The 12,274-nt window shown below is 38.4% G+C and overlaps 1 protein-coding gene across 2 annotated transcripts; it reads right to left on the bottom strand.

Moving 5' to 3' along the window:
• Nucleotides 1-4,232: 4,232 nt before the first annotated feature.
• On the bottom strand, nucleotides 4,233-12,157 carry AHSA1 (activator of HSP90 ATPase activity 1). 2 transcript variants are annotated; one of them, XM_026664359.2, is made up of 10 exons: nucleotides 11,940-12,157; nucleotides 11,198-11,311; nucleotides 9,511-9,701; nucleotides 9,224-9,306; nucleotides 8,208-8,325; nucleotides 7,778-7,866; nucleotides 7,184-7,318; nucleotides 6,676-6,777; nucleotides 4,993-5,044; nucleotides 4,233-4,649 (listed from the first exon to the last, which is right to left on the bottom strand). In XM_026664359.2, the coding sequence occupies exons 4-10, from the start codon at nucleotides 9,236-9,238 to the stop codon at nucleotides 4,477-4,479; spliced, it is 684 nt and encodes a 227-aa protein (XP_026520144.1). In that variant the 5' UTR covers nucleotides 9,239-9,306; nucleotides 9,511-9,701; nucleotides 11,198-11,311; nucleotides 11,940-12,157; the 3' UTR covers nucleotides 4,233-4,476. The 2 variants fall into 2 exon arrangements, with proteins under 2 accessions (XP_026520144.1, XP_026520142.1); XM_026664357.2 differs by lacking the exon at nucleotides 11,198-11,311 and having other exon boundaries at nucleotides 11,940-12,153.
• Nucleotides 12,158-12,274: the final 117 nt, after the last annotated feature.

Below are 12,274 nucleotides of genomic sequence, written 5' to 3'. Positions count from 1 at the left end.
TATTCTCACAGCTGGACTGCAGCCGTGCACAGGGACAAGCATTTGAAGCTGAGCCAAGCTTAGTCTGTCCGTGAGGGTCGGTCAGCCCCACCGGGCGCCTTCAGCTAAGAATGCAAAGCACTCCCGATTGGGACCAAGTAAAGAGTGTGAGCCAGCATCTAAATGTAGCCAGCATCAGATTTCAAAGTTCTCTGTAAGACTACAAAGCAAGATCCAGCTGCTTAGGAAAGGGTGTGTATTTAAACAAGGTGCTATTGAAAAGTTTGATGACAGACCCAAAAAGAAACCCAAACCTTGTCTATAAATCAGGCGTTTCTCAAGAGATATAGGGTAATGGCTTTCAGTTGATTTACGTATATTATGTAGCTGAAGGTCTTTGCAGAAAGGCTGTAATGGGATCTTTTCCAGGCTGTTAAGTTTCTTTCTAGCCGATTGTTAAAAGCTCCAAATATTATAGCTGTCCCCTATGCCCTCCTGTTATAGTTCCACAGCAGTCTTGCCCTTGTTGTGTCATTGGTACAAAAAAATAAATCCAAAAGAAATGGTTAGTCAACTAAACACTCAAACCATATTGTAGTATCAATATAGAGAAATGCAGTATTGTCACCTGTATTTCTGCCTTAGAAAATTGATACAGCTCTACCACGTACACAAATAAAGTTAGAGATCAGAGAGAACGTGAATCAAGTTAAAAAGACAAATGGATAGTAAGAAACTAGTTTGGTTTACTTTATTGTCATTGTACCTCGTACAAGGAAATCAAACACCATCCTCTCTAGTCACTGGAGAAAAGGCAATGACGGGGTTTACACCTTGCATGGGGAAACAAACCATAATGATAGCCTTGCATAAAGACTGCGGTTGTTTCCCGGTGCACATTAGAGCTGCTGTAACTTCACTGTGGGTTAAGTAAAACTTTTTGCATTGATTGATTTGCTCTGATTTTGCTGGCGAGTTGGCTGAATGACAGCTGCCTCGAAACATCGTTTTCTCTTTTCTGCCCTCCTGCTCCTTCATATTTAGAAAATCAGAATGGAAGACAGCACTGCTGTATTCAGAACATAATTTATTTCCTAATTTTGGAATTTGTTTCCTAAGACAGATTTCAGATCACCCCACCCCAACCTGTGCCTTTTTACCTCTGAAATTTGAGTAAAGGAACCCCAACAGCTTTCTGGCCTTTTCAAAAACCTAATAATGACAGCTATATTCCTTCTGGAAGCTTCAAATTGGCCAAATAACAGGGAGGGTTAGTTGAATGGTCAGGGCAATATATGCTACCCCACCCTTTTTAAGAGGGTGATCACCCACTCACCCCTTTCCCATTTACTGGGAAGGCTGTCTGGAGAGGCTTTCTTTGTAGCATTTGCATACTGTATCTACAAATACAGCAGACCACAGCATTTGTTTTATGATCCCACAGGGTGCCTCATTGGCTATACAGAAATAAAATGGCTTAAAATATTCTCAAGTGACATGATGGGTTTCTAGGGCACTTTATTTATCAAGTGCTTACAGGCTGTTGGCTTTTCTATATTTTTCCTAGATTAACTTTTGTGTCCAAATTCAGCAAAACTTCTGAAGGGAAACTTAACGCAGTCTTCTCAAAACTCTTGAGCAGCAACTCCCTAGTGGTTGCAAAACATTTTTAAACCTAATCAAGCAACGCAGGAAGCAAAGCTTGGACTAAGTACTGCCTGCACTCCTACTATGCTTGGGCAAGCACACAGTGGACTCATAAAGTTAAGGTAAGGAGCTGCCCTAAGTGAGTTCAGAGATGACTAAAAACCCCTATCATGTCTTCCCTTCTGTCAAAATAATCCACCAATCCCAGTAACGCTGGAGTGGGGCAGATTGTAGAAGTATACAGGTGAGCAAATACCAATATTTTTTGTCTTATTTTCAATATCTAACAATACAAAATGAAGATGATTTTGTTGGGTGGGAAGAGGAAAACTGATGACCAATTGTACAATAATGTAGATAAAAGCAAAAGTACAATGAAAATGTTGTCTAATTTAATTGTTAGGTTCTTTCTTTCCCAAACCTGACTGCAATGCAATCAGTCATTTAACTGAGGTTTGCGCAAATTCTTTCATCGCTTTAGGAGGTGACAAGGGTGCAATTGATTGGAGAACCTCTTGTCAACCTGTATTAATACTTCAAGTGAATGTACCTTTACGAACAAGTCTTGCTCGTTTTAAGCAAGTATTAGAGATAGCACATTTCTCCTTGGTTTTACCTATCCCTCACAAATTATCCCCAATTCCACGATTCATTCTTGTTCTGAGTGAATTTCTCAACAGCTACCAACTTTGGGGCATATACATTACTTTGAGGTGTAAAATCCCCCATTCCAAATCCTGGAACAAAAATTAAACCTGTATAAGTCTTAATACACTCTGAAAAAAATATTTTCTGTTAAACAGACATTGCAGCTTCAGTACAGAGACCTTTACTACAAGTCTTCATATGAATCCACTGCAGTAATTACACAAAGCCATCTGTCATGTTATTCATATGCATTGGATTTACACCTGAGAAGTGATATCAACTGGCAGCAGAATTGCAAATGAGGTGTCTATCTAATGGCTGCAAATTAATTTTCCAGATAGTGATTTTGAACTTTTAAAACCCTGCGCTCTCCTTTTTTTTACATCACTGATTTGTTCTTCCAAAATGTAAGAATATAAGCAAAACTAGACCCACTGCAGCTGTTTCAAGAAGCTGACAGCATTAAACACACATTATTATAAATTCAACCTCTAATATATTAGGCCTTGCTGCCATCATGTGGTCATCCAAAAACTTAAAACTGTTTGAGGCCAACTGCTGTTTTCTATCAGGACCAACACTTTATAAAAATCAAAGTATCATTTTCAAAATCAAAACAGAAAGATTAATAGAGAAATAATGAGGAACTTTGAAGTTACAAGACATCTTGCTTGGCTATATAATACTTTCCTTATCAGTGTTTGGCTATATTGGATTATATATTTGGATTCTTAAATTTAGGATCAAACTTGCCTCACATAAACAAATAAAATTAAAAGAAAAGCCAAGTTTGCATTTTCTATCTATCACAGAGCAAGTTCAAGAAAAGACCAAATACTGGAACAAAATGGTTGGAGTGGAGGAAAAGAAAAAATTGTTGATGCTTTATAGAAACGAAAGTTAAAGTTTTGTAGGCTAAAGAAAATGAAAGATAATGGACAAATATGATATGAATATAAAGATTATAAGGAGAAAAAGGAGGTGGAAAAGAAGCTAGGTTGTAAATATGTATATCAATGTATATCAATGTAAATAGAAATGAATATGTAACCAGCGTTAAATTAACATTCGAAAAAAGGAAATATTAACTGTTATATCTATTTCTATATTATAGTATGTATGGCAAAAATGAATGCCAAGAAAGTCGCACTGTGTTCAATTGTTTTTAATGTTTACTTAATAAAAATTAAAAAGAAAATATCAAATAAAAAACTAAGTTATCCCAGACTCTTGAATGCTTAGAAAGCAATATTACGGTTTCTCTTTTTCCTTTCTAATCTCTCACCCAAAAAACATAAAGGAAGCAATCAACTTTTATATTTTATATGTACAACTACTAGTAGCCCTACCCACAAGCAAGAACTCAATTTTCCTGAAGGAACCTCAGATTTATAGGTGTAATTAATGTGCTATGATATGCTTACTGGTCTCATTGTAATGTTGAAATATATTCTGAACAAAGAAAGTGAAATTTGCTTCTGAAAATCTCTTCTTGGAATACAATTGTACTCTCAACTGAATGCTGATTTTAGGCAATGTGCTCTCTCTCTTCTGATTTATACAGTCTTTGTTCTGGATTCCAACATTCCTGAAATGCTGTTATGGAATTTTTTGGGGGAAGTGCTTTTTCCATTATAAACATCTACTCTCAGAGATTAGGCTGATTGAAAGATAATGTGACTACGACAGCAGATCAACTGCTAGGCATGAAATTTCACCAACAGAGTTTAGAATACGTTTGCCATTTCAAAAATTGCAATTTTTGAAAAGTAAAAATAAAAAGTTGTCCTTACATAATGATGCATTTTAAATATAATGGTTATGTTCCCATTAGTTAAATTCCCACAAATTTCAGATACCTTTTGAATTAAGATCTCTATCCATGAAGAGTCGGAACTCTTCTGCCCTTTGCTTAAAAGCTCTTTTGATTTCTTTACTCAGATAAGAGAGCTGGTACCTCTTCTTTAAGTTAAGTTTATTTAGCAATACAAGGTATATGTACATTTATGAGAATCCCAACTTTGAAACCCATGAAATAGAAGACCTGCACAGGCAGGGAAGGGTCGGAATTGGTGCTGCTCAGTGGCCTTCGGGGCCATCCTGCTTGTCACAATAGTGAAACAGAGGATAAGAAAGAACAGACAAGAAGTGAATCAGTTCACATGGCAGAATCTTTGGGAAGAGACTCCATAGTAGCCAACATTAAAACAATCGGGCTCCATAGCCGAACGTCTGTTTAATACCCTCAAAATAATAACGTTGCCAGCCCTCTTTTGTTCTCTCTTCTTCAGTGGCTGGGATGCCCTTCCCTTCTAGACAGACTTCTGTTTCATTACCCTTGTCGATGAAGGTCAATACGATAGTTGCAAAGTGTCCTAAGAGAGCCAAATAAATTTCACAATCAGTCACGTAGCATTATCGTGGGACATCCATGAAAACTAATGACACACTGATTTGGTGACAGTTGTAGAAGTCTACCTCCAAAAAAATTCCTCTAAAAAGCTTGTGAAATGCTTAGACCTTACAGCAGTCAATATTTCATTATGATGAGAGAGATTTCCAGCTGCAGCTGACATAGGAATGGAACAAGGCATTTATCTAAACCAAGCTCTATGAGGCTGGCACTTTTTTTGCTATCTGCATTCAGAATAGCTTTATCTCCATCTCATCATCTCCACTTAGACATCTTCTGCTATTATTTGCAGCCAAATAACTTACCCTCTGGCCAGGACTTAAATCTCCATTTCATAGCAATCTGCTTTGCAGAAACCTGAAAAAGAAAGATAATTTATTTACCAAGGAAATAGTCATGTGGATATCCCAAAATGGAGACTTCATCGGAAAGCCAGTGTTACTTAGGTAAAAATCAAATATCTGGTCCTGCTATAGTGCCTCTGGAGTACTTTAATTGCTGGACGCACGCAGTACTAAAGCAGAACATTTCTCTTAGAAAAGGAAAAACATCACTCTCAAATTGCTCAGCAAAGTAAAACTGCACCTGATTTGAAACCCCTTGCTTTGCACTCCTTAATAAAAGCACATGCCACATGACTCTAAGGGTAGGCAAAGATAGTTGGACTCAGAGAAAACCCTGAAAAAACAGCTACATCAGAATGTCTCTGAGCCACAAATTTTCAGTTAATCCCTTTGAAGACATCAAAATTGGCAATTAACTTCTTTGCAAGCCAGAAAGAAAGCCACTTGGAAAAACCCTTTCTCTGTTTCTCCCTAATGTTCTCTTATTAGTTTCTGCCACCTTCCCTTTCCCCATTTTATCTTCACCTGTACTCCTTTTCTTACTCTTTCAATGGAGGCTGACTTCTCCGGTTTTTCTCAGGCTTGTTCCCTTTAATTCAGCATAATGTCCCTTTCCAAATACTCCCTATTTCACCTGGGATCCTGCATCTTCTTGTATGACTTCATACACCAGCAACCAAAATGAAGCAGTCCAGCACTGCCCAGATAGGTACTCTTCTTCCCCTCAACTTGAAATCTATTTACCCTTTTCTTTCCAAAAAAACCCAAAACCCACTTCTCTCTTTGCTTTTTATTCCAAGATAAGTGTGCCCTTCAGTGGGTTCAAGTACTATCTCTTAAACATTGATGAATTCCATTTGTGAATATACTGTTTCATCTTTTAAATCTCTTGTTGCCATTTTTTGCTTTAACAAGTTTTTCTTCTCTTTTGCTATGACCAGAAGCTTTCATGCCACATCCTAGTTTTACTTTTTACTCCATTCTGTACAGTATATGCCCCATTAATCTCTTCTCAAAATTACTTGTTTCAATTCCCTATCTCTCACAAATATGAATGTATTAAATTTCTCATTGATTGTAAAATGTTGTTGATTGCCCTTCCCACTTTCTCCACCTTGCTTCCAGCTTATCTTGTATGGTCTTTTTGTAGGCTGTCAAATGCAATATTTGCAATTATGATATGCTAATAATTTCAAAAGGGACACAATGGCTCAGCAATTAAAGCACAGAGTTTGTCAGCTGCTGACAGGCTTGGGTTCAAGATTCGAGTTCCACACAAGTGTGACCTCCCATTACTTTGCTCAGCTCCTGCCCACCTAAAGCATGCAAATGCCAGTAGATTAATAGACGCCATTTTGGTGGGAGGGTATTAGCATTCCATGCTGGCCATATGACCACGAAAAATGTCTTTGGAAAAGGCTGGCTCCCTCATCCAAAAAACAGAGATGAGCACTGTGCCCTAGAGTTAAGACACTCTAAGTCTAAGGCACAGGACAGGGAAATCTTTACCTAATTATTTGACATAGGTGCACTAGCCTTTTTTCATACAATTTACAACACTTGGTGAGATCATGTGGGCAAGAAGATCATTGTCCAAAGGAAAGGCACTGTCCAACTTCCAAATAACATGCAAAGTGAACTTACTAGTTCAATGAACTCGCCAGTGACGCTCCCATTTAACAGTTGGAATTTTCCTCCTTTATCGGCCTCCACAACAGCAGGTGAGTGAGTAAAAGCTTGTACCATCTACGAAAATAAAATCCAGTCTATTATGAGATTTTCTAGCTTCCGGGTAAGGACTCATCTACTGACTCTCACTGACTCCTTTAAAGAAGATTAGAGCAGTTTCATGGATGATGAAATAGTAGCACCTCTCATTTCTCATGGTATTTTCAAATCGGAAAGGATGAATTGGAAATCAGGATCTTTTATTCTTAGACAATATAACGCTGAGAAGACATAAAGTGGTTGTTTTCCTTGGAATATTCTGAAGGCATTTCTGCTCTATCAAGTTGATCAATGCTCTCCGAGTGTAACAGTAAGTAGGATACCCAAGGAGGGGAAGGAGGTTGATGCCAAACCATACTAAAAAGCCTATATATTGGGCAAGAAATGGCACAGAACATCTGTAGGAAGTTCATTATTAACCTACCTCTTGGGTAATGAATACTCTGTAGAGATCCTCTGGGGATGTCAGGAAAATATCCTTCAAATTTATCTTGCAGGTAGGAATCTTAACTCCAACCGATTTAGATGCAGAACTGTTGCCAGCAACTTGTTCATTAATCTAAAACAGTATCACACACCACACAATTAAAATGCCTCTTAGTCACTTCTGAGCTACAGCCATCCCAAAATTTCTCCGGATAAAAATAATTGCTGCGTTACTTACAACTGTGGTGGCAGCAAAGATATGAACCTGCAACTAATTTTGCTTCTGTCTGGAACCCACCAGTCCCCAATAGCAAGCTATAGACTGTATGATAGCATACAAAACAGCCCACCTTTTGCATTAGCTACATAATTTGAATAATTAATGTCACAGAATATATAGTATATATATTCCAGAATGCAATCTTTAAAACTCGAGACAACTTTACAATACACTATTTAATATGTAATGTAAAAAAAATCTTGTCTTTTGAGTGCCATTTAAGAATAGGCACCAATAAAAGAATCCTTTAAAACAATTTTGCTTAGGCTTTCTAAACACCTATGATTTCAAACTGGGTACTCTAAAGCTTACCTTGTGCTTATTTGCTTTATGCACAGGATGATTCTGTGACTCTGACTGTTCACCATTTAGTGTAGGCAGAATCATGCCTTGGGTAAATTCTGAAAAATATTAAGAACCGATGTTCAGAAAACTACTATACAAGAACTTAAAAACAAATGCACGCAAACCTGATCTCCAAAAAGCCAACTTAGGAATATCTGTAGAGCCACTGGGACTATTACACTGTGTCTAACTGGGATAGGCCACCTTTTGTATCCAGAGATCACAACTTCAATTATTTACTTTTTCAGTTTCTAAAAGCTATAAAGGATGCTCTATGAATATAATCTCAAATTCTCTTATGATTTAATATACAAAACATTTTGTTCCTATATCCATTCTTCTTTTCCTTTTAAAAGCTAACAGTTCAGCATAAAGCCCCTTTTGTGTCAATCGGTACCTGTTTTAAGAGTGCTGATGTAAGTTTCCATAGCGTTGCTGATCTGCTTTGCACCTTCTTGCTTCATCAAGTATAGCAGGTTTGTATCTGGTTCATCTTTTGCAAGACCAACATTGATCTAAGAATAGCAAAAAAAAAAAAAGATATATTGTCTCAATAGAACATGTCTGCTTTTATCATATATATCATATTATACTGCTTTGTAAAATCATTTTGTCAGAAAATATCAAAACAATTTATGCTTTTGTATATCAGAAGCAATAAGGATGTGTAAACTATTCCATACATCATGGGTGTCAAACTGGTGGCCCATGAGCCGGCCACGCCCACCCCAGCTCTGGAAAGCCAATCGAGTTTGACACCTGTGCCATATAGGAATCACCCTGAGCAAACGATTGCTCCTTTAGGAGGTCTGGGCCCAAACAGAAACTGTGTGTTTTCGAAGTTTTCTTCTGCACAGAATATGAAATGCTTTTGTTCCAGGTATAGTTCAGATCAATGTGTTTTAAGACAGAAGGCATTAAGAACAAAAAAGAGCTAAGTATATTGATAGTGGTAGCTGAAGGAAAGAAAAGCAAAGGAAAGTTTGGGGAGGAGGGATAAACTCTTCTGTGAGTTGCTGAGGGGACAAAGTAGGTGATCCATTGTACAGCCCTGCCCTGTACAACCAGTCTGGAATCCCTCCAGATGTTGTTTTAGCTGAAACCTACAACAAAGTAGGTAACATTCCAAGTTTTGTTTCTGTCAAATTGTGGGCCAATCCAAAACGGTTTGACAAAACTTCCAGAATGCAATGGGTTGTTCCGAGTGCAGAACAAAATATATTTCCTATTTTAAGCACACCTCTTTATGATGCAATTTATGATATCCCACCCACAAAGAGAGAGAGAGAATCCACAAAGAGAGAGAGAGAATCAAGCAGAGAAATAAAGGGGAACCACAATCCTCCAAAAACAACAGTAATGAGATCTGCAGTTCCTTTCCAATGAAATAGCTCTGAGAACTATCAGGTTTACCTCAATGTCATCCATGTCATTTTCATCTGAAAGATTGGGAATCTCCACATGACCGTTATATATTACACCTGTTTTTGAGGTGCCTATAAAACAGAAATAGTTTAAATTAAAACCTTGGTTCAATGTCACTTTCCCAACAAATTTTGACAAGTTTTGGCATTCTAGAAATGGAATATAAATGCTTCAATCCCATTTGTATTTCTTTGAAAACACTTCAGAGATTCTGATTTTGTGATATCTAGTATTCAATGTTTGTCTTCTTGTATAAAAATAAAATAGTAACTCACCTTTCCAAGACAATTTAATGTTCCATTCATAAAAGAAAATCAGTTTTCCTTTGCGGTTGTTGATAGAGGCTTCCCCATCTAATTTGCTCACTTCTGTCACTTCACAAGTCCCCTCTTCATTCTCAACTCTAACAGTCAGAAAAAGTGTTTTCAGCTTCTCTGAGGACCAGCTAGATGCATCTCTTTCAGTCCTAAGAGCGGAGAAAAATGGAAAAGTGCAATAGCACACACTTTGCACTTATGCTCATATATAATAAAGTCCTTCAAGTGTTTAAACATGCGGTGTTGTGTATTTTACATTGAATTGTACCAAGAGTATGTAATTTGTTCACCTCTGCAAATTTTGCTACTAGTTGACTTACATTATCTTTCTTCCTCAGCTTAATATGAGGCAGGAAAAGATGGAAAAAACAGCTGACAACCTCAATGGTTCTACACTTGTTTTCCTTGGAACTGAACTGGCAATTAGGTTCAAAAGCTACAGGACCTCTTACTATTTCCTGTGCTATAACTTTATTTAATATAGTTGTTTCACTCTTTCCTTTTTTTGAGGTATCCTGCAGTCTAATAACCACAATTCCCTCATGATATACTAGTAGTGCTCACATTTCTAGTTATCCAAAGATGGACTATAGTCTGCATTTAATGTGCTAAGCCAACAGGACTGACTGAAGTTCCCAGGGGCAAGAAGCAACCAGCATCTGTAACCATGCTTGCATGGAACCTACCTTGTTTTGATAACTATTGCTGTCCCTAAATAGTGTATAACATGATAGTCTCTTTAAATTGCAAAAAGTATTTTTACCCAAGTAATTTAATGCACGTCAACCCTTAAAAAATATGGCACATTTTGTTTTTGGCCAATAGTCAGACAATTATCTGAATCTGCCAACTTATTCAAAATTCATTTTTCACTATATATTGGAAGTCACAATAAGGGCTTTCCAAAAATTCTGTCTCATAGTACATAATGTTCAAAGATGTGGCTCTCTTCTAATAGCAGGGACACTAAATAAACTGCAGAAACTCTTCTGAAGTTTATTGTATATTGTGAACCAGAAACCAATTCTGTCTTCTCCAAACCAGAAGTAACTGAAAGCCAGAAATAACACAACGTTTGCCTCTTGCTTGCTAAGATGGGAAAAAGCCAGAACTCTTGGTTCGCATATTATTATAAGTAAACTTTTTCATAATTTATCCTTTTCCACTAGTAAGAAGAGCTAAATGAGCCAAATTTACAGTCATTATTTTGATTACAATTACAACGTGAGCAGGTAAACATAAAAATCTCACTTTGGTTGAGCTTAACTCCTAGTGACTCATGGACACCTCCAACATTGTTTCCTTGGCAACAATGAGGAATTTGCCAATGACTTTTTCTAGAGTTTATGATATTTCCTTAGGGAATACCTTTCAAGTATAAATATGGCCTAGCTTTTTCTAAGATCAGTCAGGTTTTGCTTGGTGCTTCTACCTCTTCTAAGAAAAGATCAAAACCTGAATTTCTGACATGAAAATCAATGTGCAAGGCCAACTGATTGTGAATAACTATTCTACATCCATAGAATTTTCAAGCATTTTTATTTTCAGCAATAAGAGAATGTCCTTCTTAAACCAGATCAAAATTAATCCAAGATTCATATAATTCAATATTCTGTCACCAAAAGTAGCTCTTGACAAAACTTACACAGTATGATGATAACAGTTGTTCTCTTTGTTACTGGAACCTGGCACATAGACTATAATTGTACAAAGAGGTGCTGCGTAGTTATGGAGTTTGTCCAATCAACAATGGATTAATCTGCAATAAAATTAATTTGATTTGTATAACCCAGCAATTTCTGGTCACAGAATATTGTACTAGATGAGTATAATCTAGGAAGGAGATTCTTTTCTTACAAATACATCAACGTGCTAAGGTAGAAAGGCACAAAGTGCCTATCCCCTAATGAACTGCTCTTCTGCTTCTGCCGTAACCAGAATTCTTCATTTTCTACATTTTGTAAGTCATGTCATATTAATATGCTTTCCTTGCTCTCAAACTGCTTCCCTAGATAACCTGAAACTCATGCACTATAGAGAGCATAGTTTCTCTCCATCCATGGAATACAATCTTTCTGGCTAGCAAGTGAGCAAGTCTGTCACAGAATACAGGGATTGTCCTTGATTTGTTGTTAGCTTTGCTGGCTGGGGGATTCGGGGAGTTTGAAGTCCGCCAGGCTTAAAGTGGCCAAGGTTGGAGACGCCGGGCTCAAGCCCATGCAAATCGTGCCCCGTCCTTGGGAAGAAGTCCCCGTGGATCCCGGCCAAGGTTCCTGCGGAGAAAACACCAGGCAGAGAGAGAGAGACGCCGAGGAATCTTGGGCGAAGCGGCCGGCCGAGCAGAAATGAACGGGGCTGCCCCACAGCGTCCTCTCTCTCTCACCCACCAGTGCCAGTTATTGACGTTGGTTGCATCGGCGCGCTGCTCCACGATCCAGCGCGGGTCCCCTTCTCCCCACTTGGCCATCGGCGCCCCGAAGAAGCAGCTCCCGCCGCCACCGCCACGTCCGCTCCCGTCCAAGCCGATCGCTGCCTCCACCTCCTCCTCGCCTCTCTGGAAGCTACTAGAAGCGCCGGTACCGCGCCGCCTCCCGACTTCCGTCACCGGCCGAGTTTCCTTCCGTCCCTCCTCCTCTCCTCTCCCCTCCCCTCCATAGAAGTGCCATAGAAACGGAGGGGGCGTGGGAGAGAGAGCGGCCGCCGCCTCCCAACTTCCGTCACC

The sequence above is a fragment of the Notechis scutatus genome, chromosome 1 (assembly GCF_049901735.1).
Source record: "Notechis scutatus isolate UNSWTSFEM ecotype Mainland chromosome 1, rNotScu1.2, whole genome shotgun sequence".
Taxonomy (NCBI): domain Eukaryota; kingdom Metazoa; phylum Chordata; class Lepidosauria; order Squamata; family Elapidae; genus Notechis; species Notechis scutatus.
Note: the sequence above shows the minus strand (reverse complement) of the source record. Positions and strands in the feature narration are given on the sequence as shown.